This window comes from Scyliorhinus canicula, chromosome 4 (genome assembly GCF_902713615.1).
Source record: "Scyliorhinus canicula chromosome 4, sScyCan1.1, whole genome shotgun sequence".
Classification (NCBI taxonomy): domain Eukaryota; kingdom Metazoa; phylum Chordata; class Chondrichthyes; order Carcharhiniformes; family Scyliorhinidae; genus Scyliorhinus; species Scyliorhinus canicula.
In genome coordinates, this window is record NC_052149.1 from 225,958,809 (window position 1) to 225,985,147 (window position 26,339).

Genomic DNA, 26,339 nt, shown 5'->3' on the forward strand with positions numbered 1-26,339 from the left:
TTACTCTGATCAGACTCTCCCTGTGATAGTCCATCTCACCCCATCACACACAGAACACTGAGTACTGCCAAAAATTGTCAGGTTTTACAACATTTAACTTTGCTTTCTTCCAGGGTGATTGATCCACCCCGCCCCACCATGGGGAGGGTGTATTCAACTGTAGGGCGTTTTACACTTGTGAATCTCAGCCTCAACTCTCTTTTGGTGCTTACTTGAGGTGATGGAAATCGTGGAACTCTGGCGATGGGAGCAGTGGGAGGTGATAACCGCAGTGTGAAATGGTAGAAAGCAGTAGCGCCAACGAAAACCACAGCATCGTGGTTGCAACATGAGATCGCAGAAATATCGGCCCAACCATAGGTGGCAGCATGTTGGACATCTGAGAAAAGAGAAAGATGAAAGTGAGTGCGGCTGACGACAATCCTCCACTGCTAATACCTGAACAACCAATGGGTCACAGAGAGACAAACATACACCACATATGTACACATATCTGAAGCCACTTCACAAAGCAATAAAAATCACCCAATCATTACAGAATAGGTAGAGGCCGTTTCAAGCTGTGTACACAGAGTGGTAACAGAATGAGAATTAGGTACAGGAAAAATGATTTTAATCAAGGAGGAACCATCACATGTCTAATTAGTGATTTAAAGAGATTACATTTTAATTTGTAAGTACATAATACCCACATTAATGGAGTAGGTATGGCAATAAATAAAAATCTGGCATATGTAAATGGCAAGTAGGACAAAGTAAGGGGATATTAAACTAAAGCAAAACCTAGCGTGTAAGTAAATAAGACTTGGCGAGCCAGGTTGATAGATCTACCATTCGGTTTCAGCAGCACTTTACGATTACTGGAACTCAGTGGAAATTTAAGTTAAATCTTCTCCGGTGCAAATAGGAATTGTTTTATTTGTCTTTTGATTGCAATTTGAAAGTCATTTAAAAGACGACTTGAAGTGTTCAAAGAATCACAGAAGTGATCTTGCTTTGACCAACAGCTCGCAAGTCAAAGTCTGAAAATGAAATATGAATACAGGGAGACGGTGAATAGTTCAGATCAAAGTACAGATGATTCATGAAAAGAGAGAATGAAATCCAGCTAATGATCCAGATCCAGCTAAAAATGGCCGAACGAAACTTTACAGCTATACCGTTTCATATCTGTCTTTAGCCACCTAATTACACCCCAATATAATCCTAATTGGTTTGGGTTAGACTCAAACACATCTGATTTGACGGCAAGCCATACATCTTTAATACGCAACATTAGTTCTAATTGTTTCGTATCTGCATACTTGTGTATGTTAAATAATGCGATATTGTTGTTATCAAGGCCAGTTTGAACTGGTCTTTTGCTGACTTAGCTGTTATAACAAAAGAGCCTTCATGTTACTTTGTCGTGCCACGCTGTTGCTATAAATCCTGCCCTGTCCTTCGACACGGTCTTGAAAAATGTATTAATTAATTCAGTTAAAGTGTTTGTTTTAATCTCCACTGCCCTTTCATGTATCATGTTCTTTTGTTTAATTTTTTTTAAAAATTTAGATTACCCAATTATTTTTTCCAATTAAGGGGCAATTTAGCATGGCCAATCCACCTACTCTGCACATTTTTGGGTTGTGGGGGCGAAACCCACGCAGACACGGGGAGAATGTGCAAACTCCACACAGACAGTGACCCAGAGCCGGGATCGAACCTGGGACCTCAGCGCCGTGAGGCGGTTGTGCTAACCACTAGGCCACCGTGCTGCCCTCAGGTTCTTTTGTATAGTAAAGTGAATTATGCTGTGTTATGCTGTTTTGTAAGCTATATGTTTTGAGATGACCTGAGGTTAAAACTGGGGCTTAATATTTATCCTAAATAGCTATCTTTTACCTATTAGGTGTGTTAGGAAATAGTTGACTTCTACAGTGGACCAGGACAGATTTTTGGAAATGTGTACTAAGAATTTGAAGCTGAGTGAGTGGTCGCACACAGAGCAGCTCCGGCTCGAAGCCAATGGTTTGGGAACTTTATACCCATTAGTATGGTAGTTCCGGCTGGAAAGGTTTCCCCCAAGGTTGGCATGTCCGCTGGCTACCAGACCCGGCAAAAACAGTGAAGGACCTGGCTAAGGAGTGCGAGGAGACCAGTGGCACAGCAACAATTTCAGGAAAGGTGGAGGGGCAAGGGTTGCCATTAGTGGGAAAGCCGCAGATGGACCAGTTGATGGCCTTCATCGAGGAGGAATTTTGCCAGCAAAGGAAGGAGATGCACGTCGACTGGTCGAAGGCGAGTGAGGGAGCAATAGCACCTCTGCGAGGATCACCAGGTGGAGAAGTGCCTCGAGGCACAAGGGGCTACGATAAACGAGGTGGAGAAGGTGGTGTCCAACCAGAGCAATAGGATTGTGTCTTTGGAGGCAAAGGTGGGGATCTATGCAAGTCGCTGCGGGTGAAGATGGAGGAGCAGAACACGTCCAGGTGGAAGAACCTGTAAATTATGCGTCTGCCAGAGGGTGTGGAAGGAACAAGCACCAGAAGTAAGTGTCGTGGATGCTGACCGGGCTGGTGGAGGTGAAGGCATTGGACAAGGTCCCAGAGATGGACCGGGCCCATAGTCCTTGAGGCAGAAGCCGAGAGCAGGGGAGCTACCACGGGCGGTGATTGTGCGGCTGCACAAGTTTGTGGAGAAGGAGAAGAATCGGCGGTGAGCCAGGGAGAAACGAATGGGAGGGATTTGTGTCTGAATATCCCAGGACATAGGCGAGGAGCTGGCGAAGAGGCGTGGGGAATTCAACAGGGACAAGGTTGTGCTGTATCGAAGGAAGATTCGGTTTGGGGTGTTGTACCCTGCAAACCTTTGGGTCACGTTCAACGGCCAGGAGTATTACTTGAGACACTAGAAGAGGCAAATTACTTGACATGGGACGAAAAACTGGGAGAGCTGCGAGTTGGTGTGAGCTGGAGGAGCTGTATCTGCAAAGGTCTGGTGTTACCGCAGTTTTGTGTTGCAGGAGGGTGGGACTTTCCTTGGGAAGTTGTAAGTTTGTAAGGGGGTTAATAACCCCCTTACCTCCCACCTTTGGGAGGAGGTGATTTGTGATTTTGACTGCTTTTCTTTATGGGTAAGGGGTGTGTATGGTGGGGTTGTCAGCTGGGTGGGTATTCAGGTGGGTAAGGGGCCGATTTCACAGGTTAAGGATGCGTCATGGAAGGAGGGATGAGGGAGTATGCAGGGACCACGCTAGCAAGCAATGCTGTTCAACGGAGGTGAGATGAGGTAAGGGAGGATATCACAAGAGGCGGCCATGTTTGGGGAGGGGAAAGAGGGAGAGGGGAAAGAGGGGGAGGAGAGAGCGGTTGGGAGGGGGGATTGCGACATGGCAGAGTTGGAGGCTGAGCATGGTCATGGGGAAAGGGGGGCCATCTTGGATGGGCCCGATTTAGCGCAATATTAATAAGGTAGAACTGGTGGTGGGTGATGGCGGACGGTAGTGGGAAGTGGAGGTGTAAGCCTCCGGAGAGAGTGTAGTGGGAAGCGGAGGTGTAAGCCTCCGGAGAGAGTGTAGTGAGAGGTGTAGTGGGAAGTGGAGGTGTAAGCCTCCGGAGAGAGTGTAGTGAGAGGTGTAGTGGGAAGCGGAGGTGTAAGCCTCCGGAGAGAGTGTAGTGAGAGGTGTAGTGGGAAGTGGAGGTGTAAGCCTCCGGAGAGAGTGTAGTGAGAGGTGTAGTGGGAAGCGGAGGTGTAAGCCTCCGGAGAGAGTGTAGTGAGAGGTGTAGTGGGAAGCGGAGGTGTAAGCCTCCGGAGAGAGTGTAGTGAGAGGTGTAGTGGGAAGTGGAGGTGTAGTGAGAGGTGTAGTGGGAAGTGGAGGTGTAAGCCTCCGGAGAGAGTGTAGTGAGAGGTGTAGTGGGAAGTGGAGGTGTAAGCCTCCGGAGAGAGTGTAGTGGGAAGTGGAGGTGTAAGCCTCCGGAGAGAGTGTAGTGAGAGGTGTAGTGGGAAGCGGAGGTGTAAGCCTCCGGAGAGAGTGTAGTGAGAGGTGTAGTGGGAAGCGGAGGTGTAAGCCTCCGGAGAGCGTGTAGTGAGAGGTGTAGTGGGAAGTGGAGGTGTAGTGGGAAGCGGAGGTGTAAGCCTCCGGAGAGAGTGTAGTGAGAGGTGTAGTGGGAAGTGGAGGTATAGTGAGAGGTGTAGTGGGAAGTGGAGGTGTAAGCCTCCGGAGAGAGTGTAGTGAGAGGTGTAGTGGGAAGTGGAGGTGTAAGCCTCCGGAGAGAGTGTAGTGAGAGGTGTAGTGGGAAGTGGAGGTGTAAGCCTCCGGAGAGAGTGTAGTGAGAGGTGTAGTGGGAAGTGGAGGTGTAGTGAGAGGTGTAGTGGGAAGCGGAGGTGTAAGCCTCCGGAGAGAGTGTAGTGAGAGATGTAGTGGGAAGTGGAGGTGTAAGCCTCCGGAGAGAGTGTAGTGAGAGGTGTAGTGGGAAGTGGAGGTGCAAGCCTCCGGAGAGAGTGTAGTGAGAGGTGTAGTGGGAAGTGGAGGTGTAAGCCTCCGGAGAGAGTGTAGTGAGAGGTGTAGTGGGAAGTGGAGGTGTAAGCCTCCGGAGAGGGTGTAGTGAGAGGTGTAGTGGGAAGCGGAGGTGTAAGCCTCCGGAGAGAGTGTAGTGAGAGGTGTAGTGGGAAGTGGAGGTGTAAGCCTCCGGTAAAAGTTATGATGTGGAATGTCGGGAGGACAAATGGGCCAGTTAAGAGATCCCAAGTGTGGCGCACACACCTCCGGGTGAAGGATCAGGTTAGGCTGAGGAAGGGGTGGGTGGGCCAAGTATTTCTCTCAGGGATCGATTCAAAATTGCGGGGGGTGGGGGGGCACTTGTTGAACAGATGGACAGGGATTGTGGGTGCCAGGGAAATACGGCACCGGGAGGGGGGGGGGGGGGGGGGGGAGTGTGTAGATATGCGCTAGTAAGTGGGGTACTGGAGGAGACACTGGTGGTGGTAGTCAACGTATATACGCCCATTTGGGATGACACTGGGTTCATAAAGGGGTTAGTGGGAGTAATCCCCGACTTGGATACGCACCAATTGATTATGGCTGGAGATTTTAATCATGTAATGGAGCCTCAGGTGGACATGAGGGTTGGAGTATTCTTCTCGCATGTGTACAAGGTGTCCTCTGGAATTGATTTTTCTGTGGTATGTTGGGCACTGCTGATGGGCCGGTGCGGAGGAAATTTTTTAAAAATAAATTTAAGGTACCCAATTCTTTTTTTCCAATTAAGGGGCAGTTTAGCATGGCCAATTCACCTACCCTGCACATCTTTGGGCTGTGGGGGTGAGACCCACACAGACATGGGGAGAATGTGCAAACTCCACAGGGACAGTGACCTGGGGCTGGGATCAAACCCGGGTCCTTAGCGCTGTGAGGCAGCAGTGCTAACTATTATGTCACCATGCCGCGCCTTTGAGAGGGGGGGGGGGGGGGGAGAGGAATATGCGGGAAGTGATTTCGGAATTGCACTCATGGTAGGTGCAGAGACCGGGGAGTGGGAGGTTAGATTTGGGTCTCTTGGCAGATAAGGGGTTTTGCGAAAAGGTGAGGCTGGCGATTGAGATTGTGTGGAGCCTAATCACAATGGGGAGGTGTTAGAGGCCACGTCCTGGGAGGCGTTGAAGGCAGTGGTTAGACGGGAAATTATCTCGTTCAAGGTGTACAGGAACAGGAGGAGGAGGGAGGAGCATGGGTGATTGTTGGAGGAGATAGTCGAGGGACAGGACATACTCGAGGGCTCCCACTAAGTAGTTGACGAAGAGTAACAGGTTGCAGGGACAGTTTGATAAGTTGACGATGGGAAAGGCGGTGGGGCAGTTACGGACGGCGAGGAGCATGCAGTATGAGTACAGAGAGAAGGCGAGCTGTTTGTTGGCCCTCCAACTACGGAGGCAGGTGACATCTAGGGAAATTCTAAGGGTGCGGCCAGAGAAAGGCGAGGTGGTATCAGAGCACAGGAGGATAAACGCGGTGTTCAGTATTATTATGAGAAGCTGTACAGGCTGAGCCAGGCGGAGAGAAAGGGGTTTTGTGATTTTTTGTGGGGTTGGAGTTCCCAAGGTTGGAGGAAGGGAAGATGCAGGCGTTTGAGGAGCCACTGGAGCGGAGGTAGGTAATAGATAGTATCTGCGGAATGCAGTCGGGAGAGGAACCAGGTTATATGGCTTCCCAATGGAATTTTATAAGACATGGCAGAGTTGGCACCTTACTTGTTGGAGATGTTTACTGAGGCGCTGGAGAGGGTGGAGTTGCCAGAGACACTGACACCTGTGTCGATTACATTAATCCGAAGAAGAGGAAGGATCCGCTGGAGTGTGGGTCATACAGGCCCATGGCATTGTTGAATACAGACGTGAAAGTACTGGCCGAGTTGTTGATGGGGAGGATGGAAGGATGTGCGCCAGGAGTGGTTTACAAGGATCAACCGAGTTTTGTACAGGGCTGGCAGCTCTCTAGCAGCATCCGGAGGCTGTTAAATGCGATTATGACTTCGTCAAGGGGGCAGGTACCGGTTTCCATGGATGCGGAGAAGGCCTTTGACCATGTGGAGTAGAAGTATTTATTTGGAATGTTGAGAAGGTTTGGGCTTGGGCTGAAGTTTGTGGCATGTGTGTGTATTTTGTAGGTGTCTCCAGTGGCAAGTGTATGTACAAATGAGATGATTTCATGAAGGTGGAGGAGGGGTCCTGTAGGGGGTGCAGTCTGAGGACCATGTTGATGGCTCCGCTGCCGTTAGCTCTGGGGGAGTATACGGGGAGCCCGGTTGCAGTCGACAGTCAGGGAGACATTTTAAGTTGGAGGGGATGTTGGTGTTGACGCCACTGTGTGGGAACCACAGGTTCAAGCCAGAGCAGATGGATGGGACAGAACAAAGAACAAAGAAAAGTACAGCACAGGAACAGGCCCTTCGGCCTTCCAACCTGCACCGGCCACGATGCCGTCTAAACTAAAATCTTCTACACTTCCGGGGTCCCTATCCCTCTATTCCCATCCTATTCATGTATTTAAATGGATGTACGGGAAATAGAGGGAAGCAGGGCTAAAGAGGGTTAGCGACTTGGTCTGGATGAGTTGAGGAAGAGGTTTGAGTTACCACGGGGGAGTGAGTTTAGATACATGCAGGTATGGGAATTTGCACGGAAAGAGTGGAGGGTGTTTCTCAGGTTCTCAGAGTACACATTATTAGAGCAATTGCTGCTCCGGGATGAGTTGGGGGGAGGGTAGGATTGGAGACATATAGGTGGGTGAAGGAGCAGGGGTGGGGCTCAAGTGGTGAGGATCACGAACAAATGGGAGGGAGAGTTGGGGGGGCGAATAGCCTGGGGACTGTGGTGCGAGGCGATGGGACAGGTGAATTCACCTCCTCCTGCGCGAGGATGAGCTTGATTCAGTTCAAGGTGGTGCACAGGGTGGATATGACCAGGGTGAGGATGAGTGGATTCTTCCAGGGGGTGACCGATGGATGCGGGAAGTGTGGGCGAGGGCCGGCGAATCATATGTTCTGGGGCTGCGAGCAGCTGGAGAGATACTGGGAGGCGGTGTTTGGGACTGGGAAGCGGTGTTTGGGACACTATCTAAGATTGTAGGGGTGGCGGTCGAGCCAGACCCAATGGTGGCGACTTTTGGGGTATTAGAAGTGCCGGAGCTTCTGGAGGAGAAGAGGACTGATGTCATGGTCTTCGCCTCCCTAATTGCCCGGCGAAGGATCTTGTGAAATTGGAGTCGAATACGTTGCTGGGGATGGCGGCCTGGCTGGGGGACTGGTACAACTTTGGAGGAGATTAAGTTTGGGCTTCGAGATGCGGTGGGTGTTCTTCATGCCGCTGTTTCAGGAATTGTTCAGCGGTGGGGTGGGGGGGGGGGATAAAGGGGAAAAACTACAAACTTGGCTGTGATTGCATGGAGTATGTATTTTATATGTTGCTGCCTTTACACATGTTTGGAATAAAGTATATTTTTAAATAATAATCTTTAGTGTCACAAGTAGGTTTACATTAACACTGCAATGAAGTTACTGTGAAAAGCCCCTAGTCGCCACATTCCGCAACCTGTTTGGGTACATGGGGGGAGTTGACATAACGAATTTGATACAGAGAATGAATGGGTGTTCCTGCAACCTCTAATGTGACCCCCAAATGGTGTAGTGCCTCCCTGACACAGTAAAGGACTTCACCGAGAGGGTGCAGAACATTTTGAGAGGAGGAACAGGAACATGTGGCCCACATGCAAACCAATGTCATAGGGAAGAAAGGGCCAAGTTCCTGAGCCAGGTACTGGAGCTCAGGAAGAACTTAAACGTGCAAGACGTCAAAGGGAGAAATCTCCGGATTGCTCCTACCTTCACATGGTAATAATAGGAATAGCAGGAATTAGGAGGGCAAAGAGGAGCCATGAAAGATCATTGGCAGATAGGATTAAGGAAAACCCAAGACCCCAAGGCATTTTAGAAATATAGTAAGAGCAAGAGGATGACCAGGGAAAGAGTGGGCCCATTAGGAACCAATGGGGCAATCTGTGTGTGGAGTCAAAGGATGTGGGTGAGTCTTAAATGAATATTTTTCATCTATATTCACTAAGGAGGAAAGCATGGTAGCTGGAGATTTGAGTTGGAATGGTGACGTTCTAGAGGAACTTTATGATGACGTATTAGATGTTCCAGCGGCATAAAGCTGCTTAAATCCCGAGGACCTGATGAGATGTATCCCAGGCTGTTATGGGAGGCAAGGGAGGAGATTGCTGGGGCCCTGACGAAGATATTTAAATCTTCACTGAAGTGCCAGATGACTGGAGGATCGCTAATTGGTCCCTTTATTCAAGAAGGGCAGCAGGGATAAGCCAGGTAATTGCAGGCCAGTTCGTCTAACGACAGTGGTCAGGAAAATATTGGTAAACATTTGAGGGACAGGATTAATCAACACATAAAAAGGCAGGAATTTTATTCAGGGATAGATTTGCTCCCACTCTGGTTCAATGAGTTCTGAGATGGTCACCAAGTCCATTGTATGATATACAGACTCTACCACATGTGGGGCAGGTGGTGTTTGAACAGTTGGATCAATGGGTGAAGCCTCGATTTCACCTCAGTATGCTCCTGATGAACTCTGTGTTCGGTGCCTCCCCAAATGTACCTTCTTCATTTTGGTCACAAACAGACCAGGAAATGACGAGACTGTTCAACCTCTTCAGGGATACTTTGACGACATCCTTAAGACATTTACATTGTCCGCCTGCGAGTCTCCTGCTTCAGCCAAATTCAGAGCAGAGCACTTGCTTCGGGTGTCTGGTGTCAGGCTGCACGGTAGCAGTGTGTTAGCACTGTTGCTTCACAGCGCCAGGGACCCGGGTTCGATTCCCGGCTTGGGTCACTGTCTGCGTGGAGTCTGCACGTTCTCCCCGTGTCTGCGTGGGTTTCCTCCGGACGCTCCGGTTTCCTCCACAGTCTAAAGATGTGCGGATTTGGTCAATTGGTCACGCTTAATTGCCCCTTAGTGTCCAAATGTTAGGTGGGGTTGCTGGGATGGGGTGGAGCTGTGGGCTTAGGTAGGGTGCTCTTTCAGCGGCCGGTGTAGACTCGATGGGCCAAATGGCCTCATTTTGTCAATTCTATGACTTTTATGATCAATGACAAGAGGGCAGAGATTTAAGGCTGTCGATCTGGAGTCACCAAGCACTGGAGAAGTACCATTCACGACACCATTGCAAGATCCAAGCAAGGGTAACAAAAGTGGAAACAGCAGCATCTCACCCAGCTAATAATTCACAATCTGGTAAGGATGGCAGATTTCCTTCCCGAAAAAGGACATTAGTGAGCCAGGTGAGTTTTTATAACAATGGCCACCATTAGATTTTTTATTCTAGATTTCCTTCAAATTTCACCATCTGCCATGGCAGGATTTTTCATAGAATTTACAGTGCAGAAGGAGGCTATTCGGCCTATATAGTCTGCACCGGCTCTTGGTAAGAGCACCCTACTCAAGGTCAACACCTCCACCCTATCCCCATAACCCAGTAACCCCACCCAACACGAAGGGCAATTTTGGACACTAAGGGCAATTTACCATAGCCAATCCACCTAACCTGCACATCTTTGGGCTGTGGGAGGAAACCGGAGTACCCGGAGGAAACCCACGCACACACAGGGAGAACGTGCAGACTCCGCACAGACAGCGACCCAAGCCGGAATCGAACCTGGGACCCTGGAGCTGTGAAGCAATTGCGCTATCCACAATGCTACCGTGCTGCCCCTGATTTGAACCCAGGTCCCCAGAGCATCACCGTGGCTCTCTAGTGTTCACCCGAGATCCGCTAGCTGCACAACGTTTCACAACTATATCATTTGGTCGAAAGGCAACTTATTATCTAAAAGGGGGGAGACTTTGGGGTGCTGCGTTGCAGAGGGATCTGTGGGTCCTCGTGCATGAGTCACAGAAAACTAGCATGCAGGTACAGCAGGTAATAAAGGAAGCGAATGGAATGTTGGCATTTATAGCTAAAGGAATTGAGTATAAAGGTAAGGAGGTGTTGTTGCAACTGTACACGGCATTGGTGAGACCGCACCTGGAGTGTTATGCACAGTTTTGGTCCCCTTATTTGAGATAAGATGTAGTGGCATTGGAGGCAGTTCAGAGAAGGTTCCCTCAGTTGATTCCAGAAATGAGGGATTTGTCATTTGAAGAGAGATTGAACAGTGTAGGCTTATACTCTCTAGAGTTTAGAAGAATGAGGGAGATCTAATTGAGGTACACAAGATGATAAAAGATATGGACATGTGGCGGATGTTTCCTTTTGGGGGGCATTCTAGAATGGGAGGTCATAGTCTTAGGGTAAAAGGTAGCAAATTTAAAACAGATTTAAGGAGAAAGTACTTCTCCCAAAGGATTGTGACTCTGTGGAATTTGCTACCCCAGAATGTGGTGGATGCTGGGACAGTGAGTAAATTTAAGGAAGAGTTGGACAGATTTTTAATTGGTAATGGGTTGAAGGGTTATGGAGAACGGGCAGGACGGTGGAGTTAAGGCCAGGATGGGGTCAGCCATGATCAAATGGTGGAGCAGACTCAATGGGCCAAATGGCCTGATTCTGCTCCTATATCTTATGTTTTGACAGGAGCAGTTTTATATGTTCAGCTACAAACATTTCTTACCACGTGCTCAACAGGATGTGCATACAGCGAAACAATGCCAATTGGGGCAGTCCATTCATGATGCTTCTTGTGGATGTATTTGTAAAGCACTGGATGATGGAAAAGCCTGGAGAGAGTGAATATTGAAACACTATCAAAGTATTGGCCAGACAACAGAAAAGTGCTATTAAACACAACAAACCCCTTCCAATTTTAATCGCCCAAAAACTCTCACCACGATCTCCCTCAACCCTCAGTCCGCTCGCCACATCCATCAGCCCTCTCGCCCTCGCCCCTCACACTCTCTCCCTTTGGCCCTCGCCCCCTCTCTCCGTGGCCCTCGCCCTCTCTCTCCGCGTCCCTCGCCCTCTCTCCGCGTCCCTCGCCCTCTCTCCATATTACTTTCCCATTGTGTCCTCCACAAGAAATTGTTACACAGATGCATTGATTCTTCATTCTGAGATTGGTTGGGCAAGGCTATAAAGCACTGCCTCATTGGTGGCCAGAGAGCAGAAACAAAATGTGCATTTTTATAAGGTTTTACACATGGTAAAATGTCTCGAACAGCTTCACAGGTAGATGGATCAAGTCAAAATTTGAGCTACATAATGGAGGAACTAACTTTTAAAAAGCATTAAAAAAAGAGGAAAGGACGGTGGAGGATATTGAGGTTTAGTGAGGAATTTCCAGAGTGAAGGCCCAGAGACCTGAAGGCAGTCACCAATAATGGAGATATTAAAATCAGAGATGCACAAGAGGCCACACGGTTGGAGGAGTGCAGAGATCTCGGAGAGAGCTAATACAGCAAGCTCAGGGGAATGGGTGAATAGCACTTGGTGCAAGTTAAGACTCAGGGCAGTGGAGTGCTGCATTGAGTCACCAGCTCACCTGTGTGAATAGTAGAAAAATATCTCTTCCAGCAGCCCAAGGAAGCAGAGTTCCAGCAGCACCCAGTGGAACGTGGGGAGCTCAGTACCACAGGGATTACCTCTCCACTTCATGATGGGGTACATAACCATCACCATGGGGAGAGACAGGAAGACCTGATTGAACAGAACCGTTCTTATGGCTTGCTGAAGCTTAGCAGGTTCCACCTGTGACACACAAGACAAGGTCACCAATAGCAACAGGCAGTAAAAAGCGACGGATTCATTCATTTTCCTCTTTCTGTTCCAGCCAGTCCACAATAACAGTTCCCTTTCCTCCCACAGTCCAACAAAGTGCAGGTTAGGTGGATTGGCCATGCTAAATTGTCCCTTAGTCTCCAAGTGGGGTTATGGGGATGGGGCTGGGCGAGTGGGCCTAGGTAGGATGCTGCTTCAGAGGGTCATAGAATCATAGAATTTACAGTGCAGAAGGAGGCCATTCGGCCCATCGAATCTGCACCGGCCCTTGGGAAGAGCACCCCAATTCAGCCCACACCTCCACCCTCTCCCCATAATCCACTAACCCCACCTAACCTTTTTTGGACACTATGGGCAATTTATCGTGGTCAATCCACCTAACCTGCACGTATTTGGACTGTGGGAGGAACCCAGAGCACCCGGAGGAAACCCACGCGGACACGGGGAGAATGTGCAGACTTCGCATAGGCAATGACCCAAGCCAGGAATCGAACCTGGGACCCTGGAGCTGCGAAGCAACTGTGCTAAGGTTGGTGCAAACTCGATAGGCCGAATGGCCTCCTTCTACACGGTACGAATTGGTGGACTATCAGACACATCAGAATTTAAAGAAATAAACAAATACTTAGGCATAGCCTTCAAACAATAAGACATACGGCAATTGTAGGCAGCTTTTTTCCCCACCAGGGATGAATTGGGTTATATGGTGCTGCAAATATGGTAATTTATTTTAGAGTGGGGGAAACACAGAACATTGTGCCACACAATTCTGTTCGATCACAAATGCCAAGTTGATCCATGCACTGAGACAAGATAGCGAACACAGGGCATTGGCTTGTGCCACCTAGATATCCAACCCCGTTTGAAAACACAATATTTTATACCCTATGCATGGTGTCAATTAAACAACCCCATCTGGTATTCTTGGCTAGTGAGCTCACAAGCCTGCGGCTTATTGAAAATGCTGGAAATACTCAGCAACTCAGGCCACAGGCGAGAGAAACAGAGTTGCGTGTTTCAGGCCGATGACCTTTGTATTATCACATTCTGATGGAAAGTCGTCGGCCTGAAACGTTAACTCAGTTTCTCACTTCACAGATGCTGTCAGACCTGCTGGGTGCTTCCAGCTCTTTTCTGTTTCAGATTCCCAGCAGCCGCTGTGTTTCACTTCTGGATCTGTTAAATGCTCGACACAGTGCAAGCGATCAACCAGACACTGGGAGCACATCTCGTTTGTTGTGTGATCTACCTACCAGCAGCTCCCCAGCCACAAGGATTGTTTTGCAACCTGGGAACACAAGCAGGGGAGGATCACCCAGGCAAGGCTGGGAAGAGGCTCACTGTCTCAAACCAAGCAGAGGAGCACGGGCAAGTGAAGAGATGACAGGACAGAGTGTACAGGAGCATCAGAGGGCTGTGGGATATTGGATGGGGTTAGGGATAGAACATAGAACATAGAACAGTACAGCACAGAACAGGCCCTTCGGCCCTCGATGTTGTGCCGAACAATGATCACCCCACGTAACCCGTATACCCGTAACCCAACAATCCCCCCATTAACCTTACACTACGGGCAATTTAGCATGGCCAATCCACCTAACCCGCACATCTTTGGACTGTGGGAGGAAACCGGAGCACCCGGAGGAAACCCACGCACACACGGGGAGGACGTGCAGACTCCACACAGACAGTGACCCAGCCGGGAATCGAACCTGGGACCCTGGAGCTGTGAAGCATTGATGCTAACCACCATGCTACCGTGAGGCCCCTAATGTCGGAGCGTACACAATCACAATCTAAGCCGATCATTAGAAAATCTACTTCAGGGAATAGTTCTTACAAAAAAGCTGAAAGGCCTCCTCCTGTGCTGTCTGAGTAAAAGGGAAGGGTTTCAGTCAGTCAGTCACTATCCAGGTGTTTTATGTTTAAACCCAATGAAAGTTAACCCTGTGAGTGAGGAGTCACCAAGACAGGTCGGAGGGAAACTGCATTCCACCTGGGATAAACCAAAGCTAAATTCCATTACTAATGTAAAAGGGGAAAGGAATTAAATTGTTCATTGAAAGATCAAACAGGAAAGATTATTCAGTTGGTCTTAGCTCTGACCGGGTTATTCCTGCCCCTCTGTATCCGGTAGCTAGTAATCAGCTGGGGTTTTCCTGTGGCATCCACAATCAGCAGGAGTCCGTTCACAATCCAGAAGGAGAGGGTAGGAATCACCATGGTACCTGGGGTAGAAAGACAACTAACTCAGCACGGACAATATTGTCTCAAGGCGGATCCTGGAAAAATCCAGGAAACACAGGAAATTCCAGAAATCCTGGACAACAGGAAATTCTCAGAACCCAGGAAACCTCAGGGCTGGTTTGGCACAGTGGGTTAAGTAGCTGGCTTTTAAAGCAGACCAAGGCAGGCCAGCAGCGTGGGTTCAATTCCCATACCATCCTCCCCGAACAGGCGCCGGAATGTGGCGACTAGGGGCTTTTCATAGTAACTTCATTTGAAGCCTACTTGTGACAATAGGCGATTTTCATTTCATTTCATTTTCAACCCTAGCAACCCTCCATACGTGCATTGATACTCCAGCATCTCCTATTGACCCCCTCCTATCCTCCACTCTGTCCCACCTTTGACCCTCAACCCTTTCAACCTTTATCCTGCATTCTCGCGACCTCCTCTTTCACCCTCCTATGATCCCATGACCTTGCTCCATTGCTCGCTTCCTCATTCAGCTCCCCTTCTTCAAAGTTGTGCTCCCTTTTGCCAGGAGGTCCCTATTCCATTCTACATCTCCAAACAGTGAGAAAGTCCAAGTCCGACCAAAAATGCGGATTCCGGATAATTGCGTCCAAGCTCTTGCGCAGGCACAATGAACAGAATGGCCTCATTTCTGCTGTATGATTCCTTATGTACTCCTACAATCTACAGACATTTAAAAATCCAAACTAACGTCAATTATCTTCCTCATCCTCTCCTTCACTCTCATCCGCACCACAGCTCTTGCCCTTCTGAAACAATCCTAAAATCTTAAAATTATTTAATGTTTGTCTAAAACATCCTCTTACATGCATCATGGTGAATGCAACAAGCGACTAAAGTACTGAACAGCTATTGATGAACAGCCTTCCCACCTACACAGGTGTATGTTTCAGTGGAAACCCACCACTTTCATTAATTGAACAGAGATGCACAGTGTAACATGCTGTAACTCACAGTACTCACCAAGGAAGAAGAGAACCCACTCATTGCCTTGGAAGAAACCATGAGCCTTGACCCACTGTGACTGCCAGAAATCTCCAGACGCTCCCCAGAACAGCTGCAAATACCTGAAAAGAGAACAATTCCGCAAATTATCCATGGCTCAGCTTCTCGGTCAACTCTTCCCAATGGAAGCAGGAACTGGGTGGCAATACAGCAAAAATAAAATGGCACCTCCCAGCGTCGTAACCATCAGCTCTGCCAAACAGCAACAATGAATGCCACAGACTCGGAAATCCAGGGCGGTGGAGCCTACACACAGCGCAACTCAAAAGTGGAAACACTGAATCCTACACACATTTGGCGACAATACTGAGTCACGGACACACAAGCGATTAGTAAATCTCCCACACAGTTGGGAGGGTGAGAAAGAGACTGGTTGTGCGATTTGGTAAAATGGATGATATCTGACCGACTGGTAGACAGGGACGACACCGTACTGGACGCAACAAGAAGGAAATGGGAGGACGACCTGGGGATGGAGATAGGGTGGGGACTCTGGAGCGAAGCACTGCATAGGGTCAACTCCACCTCCACGTGCGCAAGGCTCAGCCTGACGCAACTAAAAGTGGTACATAGAGCCCACTTAACGAGAAACCGTATGAGTAGGTTCTTCCCGGAGGTGGAGGACAAATGTGAGCGGTGCCAGAGAGGCCCGGCCAACCACGCCCACATGTTCTGGTCTTGCCCCAGACTTGTGGAGTACTGGACAGCCTTCTTCGAGGCTATGTCCAAAGTGGTGGGGGTGAGGGTGGAGCCATGCCCGATAGTGGCGGTCTTCGGGGTTTCAGACCAGCCAGATCTATTCCTGGGGAGGAGGGCGGACGCCCTTGCCTTTGCCTCCCTGATTGCCCGCCGTAGAATCCTGTTTGGCTGGCGGTCAGCAGCACCACCCAGAGCTGCAGACTGGCTGTCCGACCTCTCGGAATCTCTCCAAATGGAGAAAATCAAATTCGCCATCCGAGGGTCGGACGACGGCTTCCACAGAACGTGGGAGCCATTCATGCAACTGTTCCGGGACCTGTTTGTGGCCAACGTACATGAGGAAGAATAGTCGGGTGGCCAAGAACCAGGGGAAAATGGGCGGGAATCGGGGGAAGGTAGCCGGGGGGGGGGGGCTACGGGCTCGGTATGGGGGTTTGATGGCAAGCCAAGGCCCAAAACCAAACTATAAATAAATGCCTATAAACATGTGCCTCGGCCATATTGGGGAATGTAAAATATGTATGCTGGCTAAAGGGGGCGGCCACAATTATTGTTATGAAGATGCTTACCTGTAAATATTCATGTAAAAAAATTTTGTGTTTTCCTTTGTTTTTTTTTCTCTCTCTCTAATAACTTGTAATTTGTCATATATAAAATATGAAAACTCAATAAAAAACATTTATAAAAAAAAAATGGATGATATCGAGTCGGCTCCATTTACCCCTCTCGCCATTTTTGTTTCCAGTGTGCTCAAGTAGATGGTAAACAGGCCGAGTCACAATTGCCATCCGTCACACAAAGCAAGAGTGACCTCCCTCTTACGTACTATTATTACATGGAGAGAGAGAGAAAACAAGATAGAGAAAGAGAAACAAAGAAAGTGAGTGCAAGAGACAGAGAACACATTCCAGGGAGAGTTAATATCATGCGAGTTGTTACAGCTTTTTCTGTCATGTGAGTCCGGAGAGTTGCGCTCATCCCGGCTCCGAGACTCGTCCCCTTTTTATCAACTTACCATGTCACCGTGTTCCTGAATGCTGCAAATACAAAGAGTCCCGAGCCCAGGATGAAGGCAGCTTTCTTCACCGAATCCCAAACATGCCTCCCCTAAAAATCATAAAACAACAGGGTAAACTTTACAGCCCAAGATTCTGCACTCGGGGGAGAAAGGACGGTGCTCACCGCTGACCTTGAAGAAAGCTGCCCACAAAGATTTAACGGCCTCTGTAACATCAATGCCACCCTTTCCGCTGTCAATTTCATTCTGGAATCAGCTATACGGACTTTCGGGTATCCAGGAACAGTGGCACCACCAAGAAGACTGGGCAGCCAATCGGACTGAAAAATTCTCACAAGACAACAAATCAGGAAGCAAAAGACACTGATCATCATTCACTTTCACAGAGAGCGAAATAAAGATTGAAACACACAGGTGGGATAAGGTGGAAGCCTGAAGAGGCTTAAAGGTAGAATACATACATTTAAAAAAAACTATTATTTTAAAAATCTATGGAGTGTTTATCGTGACTTTGGGGAAATCAAACTCCACACTTCTAACAGGGCCAGAGAGGTTGTTCAGAAGTTATAACGACTTCATATACACTTGGTTACTCCATTTTTGCAACCAGAATAGTGCAAAAACATCAATTCATTGATCTTGTGTAGCCTGCATCTGCGAAGACAGCGAGGGGCAGGGTATCACTGACATCAACTAACAGATTTTGCCGTTTAACTGCGCATGTGCAGGTGCTGTCAGTTTTACAAAGTAACAATGGCAGATATTACAAATCCAGGATCTCAAAGTTACTCATGTTTCCTCGGTATTATGTTCTTCCCCCATCACCACACCGTAGCCCAATAACCCACACCCAATAATCACACTAAAGACAATAATCCCCATTCCATATCCCGTGTAAACCCACCCCAGTAATAAATGCTGCCAATATGAAATAAAAACAGAAGATGTTGGAAATATTCAGCAGGTCTGCCACCACTGGCCGAGAGAAGAAAACAGAATTAACTTTACTTAGGTCTGCGGCCTGTCCCTCGAACCTGTCAGACGTGCTGAGAGTTTCTAACATTTTTATTTTTATTTTACATTTCCAGCCTTCAAAACATTTAGCTTTTGTGCGCTGTCAGTCGGGGTTTGGAAATCCACAGCCTTCCTGTCAATGGATAAACTGTGGTCACAGTGAGCAACACTAATAGGGAACCAGTCCCGGAGGAGAGGACCTTTGACACATGCTGCCCTAGAACAGCAGATCCATGATCAGAAGATATCATTTGAGAATTGTCCCGGCTGTTTACACCATTCGACCCCTGGAAAACATTCCCAGGCACCTTGGCAGCATATAGTAATACAGGTAAAACAGCTCTCTGATGTTCCAGGCTGGAAAAGACAACAAAAACAAAGTGTTGACGGTTCTGTACCTGTGTCTGCGATGCCAGAGAAATAGGCTGCTCACTGTAACCTCGCATCTACAGAACAAAAAAAGCACAAAACACCAATTGCTATAATACACCAGAACATTATCGACAGCACAATGGCAGAATTTTTAACAGTATCCTCCATGCACAACCTCTCTTGTTCCATGAATAGCCGAACAGCACAGAGCATGTTTCAGAGCATATTTAAAGGTGGAGGGAGATATAGACACAGAGGAATTTCCAGAGTTTAGGGCTCGTCGGCTCGTCAGCTACAGCACAGCTTCCAGGAGAGTGTTGGAGGACTGCAGATATCGCAGAGGAGATGAGGAGATTACAGTGATAGGGAGTGGTGAGGTCATGAGGGGATATAAACACAAGGATGAAGAATATTGGGCGCGATTCTCCGCACCCCACGCCGGGTGGGAGAATCGCGGGAGGGCCGGGCAAATCACGCCACGCCGCCCTGGCACCCCCGCGATTCTCCCACCCCCCCCCAAAATGGTGTGTCGCATTTTGCGACAGTCCGCTCGAAGAATCGCCGCTCGCCATTTCTCACGGCAACCGGCGATTCTCCGGCCCGGATGGGCCGAGCGGCCTACCGAACCCAACCGGTTCACGCCGGCGCCAACCACACCAGGTCGCTGCCGGCGTGAACAGCGCGCGACAGGTGAGTGTGGGGCCTGTGGGGGGCGGAGGGAGGATCGAGCGCCACGGGCGTGCTCAGCAGATGTCTGGCCCGCACTCTTTTCCCTCCGCTGCCCCACAAGATCAAGCCGTCATGTCTTGCGGGGCAGCGGAGGGGAAGACGGCAACTTGGGCGCGTCTGACATCACTTCGGTGCCGCCGGCCGCGTCAGTCCCGGCGCACCGCTTTGACGCAAGGGTCAAGGCCCGGCGCACGGAATTCACACGCCGCCGCTCCTAGCCCCCTGGGGGGGGACAGAATAGGGGGCGAGGAGCGGCCTCCGACGCCGGAGTGAAACACTCCGGGTTTCACTCCGGCATTGGCTGTTTGTCTCCCGATGGGAGAGTTCCGCCCATTAAACCTGAGCCCAGGTTGGACCATAGCTGATGTAGATCAACGAGGACAGGGGTAATGGATGAATGGTTATTGCTACAAGTGGGAAATGGGGCTTTTGGCGATCCAATGTTTGTGAACTCGTTTGCAGATAGCTGACGATAGGAACTGTACTTGTACTGAAGATCCAGCATTGTGAGTTTCAGAGAATCAAGCACCATTCATGTCAGCAATAAATTCATAATCAATATAATTAATAAAGGGAGATGGTGAAGGGGATTAAGACACTAAAAGATTTGTTTCTTGGGGGTCGGTTTGCAGGATTGAAGGAGCTGGAAGCGAAGTGTGGGCTGAAGCAGGGGGAAATGTTTAGATACATACAGGTTCGAGATTTTGCCAGAAAGGAGATATAGAGCTTCCCGGTGGAGCCGGCCTCCACATTGCTGGAGGAGGTGCTGACGACAGGGAGACTGGAGAAGGGTCTGCGGTTTACGGAGCTATTTTGGAAGAGGACAAGGCACCACTGGAAGGGATCAAAGCAAAGTAGGAGGAAGAGTTGGGAGAGGATATAGAGGAGTGTTCTGATGCGAGGTGCTCCGGAGAGTGAATGCCTCCACCTCGTGTGCGAGGTTGGGGCTGACATAGCTGAAGGTGGTATACAGAGCACACCTCACGAGGGCAAGGATGTGCAGATTCTTTGAAGGAGTAGATGTGTGTGAGCATTGCGGGGGGGGGGGGGGGGGGGGGGGGGGGGCTGCTAATCACGTTCATATGTTTTGGTCCTGTCTAAAGCTAGAGGATTTCTGGAAGGAGGTTTTTAGGGTAATTTCTAAAGTGGTGCACGCGAAACTGGAACCGGGCCCCCAGGAGGCCATATTCAGGGTCTCGAACCAGCCAGGGTTGGAAACGGGTGCAAAGGCAGATGTTGTAGCCTTCGCCTCGTTGATCGCACGAAGGCAGATCCTGATGGGTTGGAGAGTAACCTGTGCCCTGGAGTGGCGGGGGGACCTGTTGGAAGTCTTGACTCTCGAGAAGGTTAAGTTTGAACCGAGGGGAAGGATGGAGGGGTTCTGCAATTCATGGGCATTATTCATCATGCACTTTCAAGAACTGGATAACATCAAACATTAGTTGGGGGGGGGGGGCTGTTAATGGCGACCATGGGTGATTCCTGATTCCTTTTTGTCATTTGTTTATGTGAACATGCGGGCTAATGCTTGGGGTTTGGTGGGAGGATGGGATCATTGTTATTGATATGGGGATTGACATTTTTTTACTGATTATTGTTTACTGTTGATGGGTGTAAATTTGGGAGAAAATGTGAAAAAGGAGAATAAGAAATATTTTTTTTAAAAAGGGGGATGGTGGCATAGTGTACAATAAAGTTCACAGTAACTTCATTGCAGTATTAATGTAAGCCTACTTGTGACAATAAAGATTATTATTATATTATAGTGGTATTATCACTGGACTAGTAATCCAGAGACCCAGGGGAATGTTCCATGGACCCGGGTTCGAATGGCAAAATTTAAATTAAATTACCTGGAATTAAAAGTCTTACGATAACCATGAAATCATTGTTTTTTGTTTTTTTTTAAATAATTTTTATTGAAATTTTTACGAAATATAAACATCTTAACTCTATTAACAAACAACCGCGATAACACCCCAAGAACAATACCCCCCCAACTTCAAGAGCAACTTCAAAAAAAGGAAAAAGAAAAAAAAACCAAAAGATCACCCAAACAACAAAAGGGAAAGAGATAGCACCCGCCACACCCCACAGACCCATGTACACAGTTCTCCCTCCCCCCCCGGGTTGCTGCTGCTGTCGGCCTATTTCCCTAATTTAAATTTTGCCATTCGAACCCGGGTCCACGGAACATTCCCCTGGGTCTCTGGATTACTAGTCCAGTGATAATCGCCAGGAAGTCCAGGAAAGGCTGCCCCCGCCTGAAAAACCCTTGTACTGATCCTCTCAGGGCAAATTTCACCCTCTCCAATTTAATGAACCCCGCCATATCATTGATCCAGGCCTCCACGCTTGGGGGCCTCGCATCCTTCCAATGGAGCAAGATCCTCCGCCGGGCTACTAGGGACGCAAAGGCCAGAACACCGGCCTCTATCGCCTCCTGCACTCCCGGCTCCACTGCCACCCCAAAAATTGCGAGTCCCCAGCCTGGCTCGACCCTGGTTCCCACCACCCTCGACACCGTCCTTGCTACCCCCTTCCAAAACTCCCCCAACGCTGGGCACGCCCAAAACATATGGGCGTGGTTCGCTGGGCTCCCCGAGCACCTAGCACACCTGTCCTCGCCCCCGAAAAACCTACTCATCCTCGACCCAGTCATGTGGGCCCTATGCAGCACCTTGAACTGTATGAGGCTAAGCCTCGCACAGGAAGAGGAGGAATTCACTCTCTCCAGGGCATCCGCCCATGTCCCCTCCTCAATCTCCTCACCCAGCTCCTCTTCCCATTTACCCTTCAGTTCCTCCACCGAGGCCTCGTCTACCTCCTGCATTACCCGGTATATGTCCGAAATCCTCCCTCCTCCAACCCACACCCCCGAGAGCACCCTTTCCCGTACCCCACGTGGGGGCGACAAGGGGAACCCCTCCATCTGCCGCCTGGCAAACGCCCTAACCTGCATGTACCGAAACATGTTCCCCGGGGGGAGCCCAAACTTCCCCTCTAACTCCCCCAAGCTCGCAAACCTCCCCTCCACAAACAGGACCCTCAACCTCCTAACCCCTGCCCTGTGCCAGCCCAGAAATCCGCCATCAATGCTCCCTGGGACAAACCTCCATCGAGCCCCCCACTTCTCCCCTGTGCCGTCTCCATTGCCCCCAAATTTTGAGGGTAGCCGCCACCACCGGGCTCGTGGTATACCTCGTTGGAGGGAGCGGCAACGGCGCCGTTAGTAGCGCCTCCAAGCTCGTGCCCACACAAGACGCCGCCTCCATCCTCTTCCATGCTGCCCCCTCCTCGTCCATTACCCACTTACGCACCATCGCTGCGTTGCCAGCCCAATAGTACCCACAGAGGTTGGGCAACGCCAGCCCCCCCCCTATCCCTGCCACATTCCAGGAACACTCTTCTAACCCTCGGGGTCCCATGCGCCCACACAAATCCCGTGATACTCCTGTTGACCCTCCTAAAAAAGGCCTTCGGGATAAGGATGGGAAGGCACTGGAACAGGAACACAAACCTCGGGAGCACCGTCATCTTAACGGACTGCACCCTCCCCGCCAGTGACAGCGGTAACATATCCCACCTCTTAAACTCCTCCTCCATCTGCTCCACCAACCTTGTGAGGTTGAGCTTCATGAAATCATGGTTGATTGTTGTAAAAAAAAAACATCTGGTTTACTAATGCCGTTCAGGGAAGGAAATCTGTCATTCCTACCTAGTCCCTGGCCAACCTGTGACTCCAGACCCACAGCAATGTGGTTGACTCTTAAATAACTTTATTGCAGAGTTAATGTAAGCCTACTTGTGAGAATAAAGATTATTATAAAATGGTCGACCAAGCCACTCAGTTCAAAGGATGGGCAATAAATGCTGGCCCAGCCAGAGACACTCACATCCCATGAACTAATTTTCAACAAATCATGAAAATTAAATGCTCTTCCTGAAATTACTGTTTAAGTGCTCATTTAGCTCAGAGTACACTCGGGTCTGATTTTTTAAAAAACATTTGGATATGTGGCAGGCTATTTTTGGGGTCTTGCGGTACCTAGGTGGGATCATAGAATTATCATAGAATTTACAGTGCAGAAGAAGGCCATTCGGCCCATCAAGTTTGCACCGGCTCCTGGAAAGAGCACCCTACCCAAGGTTAACACCTCCACCCCATCCCCATAACTCAGTAACTCCACCCAACACTAAGGGCAATTTTGGACACTAAGGGCAATTTATCATGGCCAATCCACCTAACCTGCATATCTTTGGACTGTAGGAGGAAACCCACGCACACACGATGTGCAGACTCCGCACAGACAGTGACCCAAGCCGGAATCGAACCTGGGACCTTGGAGCTGTGAAGCGATTGTGCTACCCACAATGCTACCGTGCTGCCCACAGTATAAGGGATGTACCTTATACTGTAATATGAGTGGTAGAACCTGCCTGCTGGTTCCGGACAGCAGGCGGAGCATAACAGTCTGTGTTTCGCCCACAGCAGTTATTCTGTACCAGAGCTGCTGGGTAATTACTTGTGTAGTCTTATGGTGGAGGATCGAGCACTCCACCTACAATTACGAGACCTTGTATCGTCCCGGGAAGCTCAACGAGCCTCCTGATGCCCTGTCCCGCGGCACTTGTGCCAGTGTACAAGTAGACCAACTCCGGACCCTCCACGACAACCTCTGCCACCCGGGGGTCACCCGGTTCTTCCACTTTGTTAAAACCCGCAATCTGCCCTACTCCATCGAGGAGGTCAGGGCCGTAACCAGAAACTGCCAAATCTGCGCTGAGTACAAGCCGCACTTCTACAGGCCAGAGAAAGCGCACCTAGTGAAGGCTTCCCGCCCCTTTGAACGTCTCAGTGTGGATTTGAAAGGGCCCCTTCCCTCCACCGACCGCAACACGTATTTCTTAAACATGACTGATGAGTACTCCCGGTTCCCTTTCGCCATCCCCTGTCCCAACATGACAGCTGCCACCGTCATTAAAGCCCTCCACAGCATCTTTACCCTGTTCGGTTTCCCCGCCTACATCCATAGCGATAGGGGGTCCTCCTTCATGAGTGACGAGCTGCGTCAATTCCTGCTCAGCAAGGGCATTGCCTCCAGCAGGACGACCAGTTGCAACTACCGGGGGAAATGGGCAGGTGGAGAGGGAGAACGGGACAGTCTAGAAGGCCGTCCTACTGGCCCTACGGTCCAAGAATCTCCCAGTGTCCCGATGGCAGGAGGTCCTCCCCGATGCATTTCACTCCATCCGATCACTACTGTGCACTACTACCAACGAAACACCTCATGAACATCTCCTTGCCTTCCCTAGGAAGTCCTCTTCGGGGACCTCGCTCCCAACATGGCTGGCAGCCCCTGGACCCATCCTGCTCCGCAAACATGTATGGGCCCACAAGTCGGACCCACTGGTCGAGGGAGTACATCTCCACCATGCTAACCCCCAGTACCCGGACGTACCCGGACGGCCGACAAGACACGGTCTACTTCCGGGATCTGGCCCCCGCTGGATCCCCCCCCTCACCACCACGCACCCCGCCCCACCGCCCCCCCCCCCCCCCCCCCCCCCCCACCAACCCCAACCATTTTTTCACCGCCGCACACCATCGCAGCCCCCTTCCCAAGAGGATCCATCCTCCCACTGGCCCCATCCGGATGCGATGAAGCTGAAGATGACACGCTCCCAGAGCCACGGATGCCCGAGCTGACGCCAGCATCACCGCCGGGACTGCGACAACCGCAGAGGACGACCAGGGCCCCGACCGGCTGATATTCTCATTGTAAAATATGTGTATTGCATGTAAAGGCACCGAAGGGTACCGCTATAACCTCTACCACTGTAAAAGCAGGGTCACCACCCCCGCCGGACTATTTTTTAAACAGGGGGTGAATGTGGTAGGCTATATTAAGGGTATCGCGGTACCTAGGTGGGATGTACCTTATACTGTAGTATGAGTGGTAGAACCTGCCTGCTGGTTCCGCCCAGCAGGCGGAGCATAGGGGTCTGTGTTTCACCCACAGCAGTCATTCTGTACCGGAACTGCTGGGGTAACTACTTATTCATTAAAGCCTTCAATTGGACTACAATTTCGCTTCAGTAGTGATTGATCGTGCATCAGGATATTCCAAAATATCATAGCCAATTAATGAATTGTAAGTGTAGTTGAGCAGTTGTGGGTTCAAATCCTACTCCAGAAAACTAACACAATGTCCTCTTCACTGCAAAACCAGGGAAGCGCTGCACCATCGGGGCAGTACTGGGGAGAGCGCTGCATGGTCACAGGGGCAGTACTGGGGAGAGCGCTGCACCATTGGAGGGGCAGTACTGGGGAGAGCGCTGCACCGTCGGTGGGTCAGTAGCGGGATGGGGCTAGTAGCAAGGATAGCACTCTATCTTTGCAGGGGCAGTCACAGCGGAATGCTACACTGTCGCAGCGGCAGTCACAAGGGAACACTGCACTGTCAGAGGCCCAGTACTGAGGGAGCGCTGCATTGTCAGAAGCCCAGTACTGAGGGAGTGCTGCACTGTCAGAGGGTCAGTACTGAGGGAGTGCTGCACTGTCAGAGGGTCAGTACTGAGGGAGCGCTGCATTGTCAGAAGCCCAGTACTGAGGGAGTGCTGCACTGTCAGAGGGTCAGTACTGAGGGAGTGCTGCACTGTCAGAGGGTCAGTACTGAGGGAGTGCTGCACTGTCAGAGGGTCAGTACTGAGGGAGTGCCGCACTGTCAGAGGGTCAGTACTGAGGGAGTGCTGCACTGTCAGAGGGTCAGTACTGAGGGAATGCTGCACTGTCAGAGGGTCAGTACTGAGGGAGTGCTGCACTGTCAGAGGGTCAGTACTGAGGGAGTGCTGCACTGTCAGAGGGTCAGTACTGAGGGAGTGCTGCACTGTCAGAGGGTCAGTACTGAGGGAGTGCTGCACTGTTAGAGGGTCAGTACTGAGGGAGTGCTGCACTGTCAGAATCTCCGTACTGAG

General features: G+C 49.9%; 1 protein-coding gene across 4 annotated transcripts in view; it reads right to left on the reverse strand.

Moving 5' to 3' along the window:
- Nucleotides 1-26,339, reverse strand: part of faxdc2 (fatty acid hydroxylase domain containing 2) — a 30,020-nt gene that overhangs the window by 1,185 nt on the left and 2,496 nt on the right. For all 4 annotated transcript variants that reach the window (XM_038796178.1, XM_038796175.1, XM_038796177.1 and 1 more), the window contains exons 3-9: nucleotides 18,659-18,706; nucleotides 17,244-17,335; nucleotides 15,488-15,591; nucleotides 14,372-14,493; nucleotides 12,030-12,235; nucleotides 11,163-11,268; nucleotides 213-379 (exon numbers count right to left, since the gene is read on the reverse strand). In XM_038796178.1, the coding sequence (XP_038652106.1) occupies nucleotides 213-379; nucleotides 11,163-11,268; nucleotides 12,030-12,235; nucleotides 14,372-14,493; nucleotides 15,488-15,591; nucleotides 17,244-17,335; nucleotides 18,659-18,706 (845 nt within the window). The remainder of the gene's footprint in view (nucleotides 1-212; nucleotides 380-11,162; nucleotides 11,269-12,029; nucleotides 12,236-14,371; nucleotides 14,494-15,487; nucleotides 15,592-17,243; nucleotides 17,336-18,658; nucleotides 18,707-26,339) is intronic.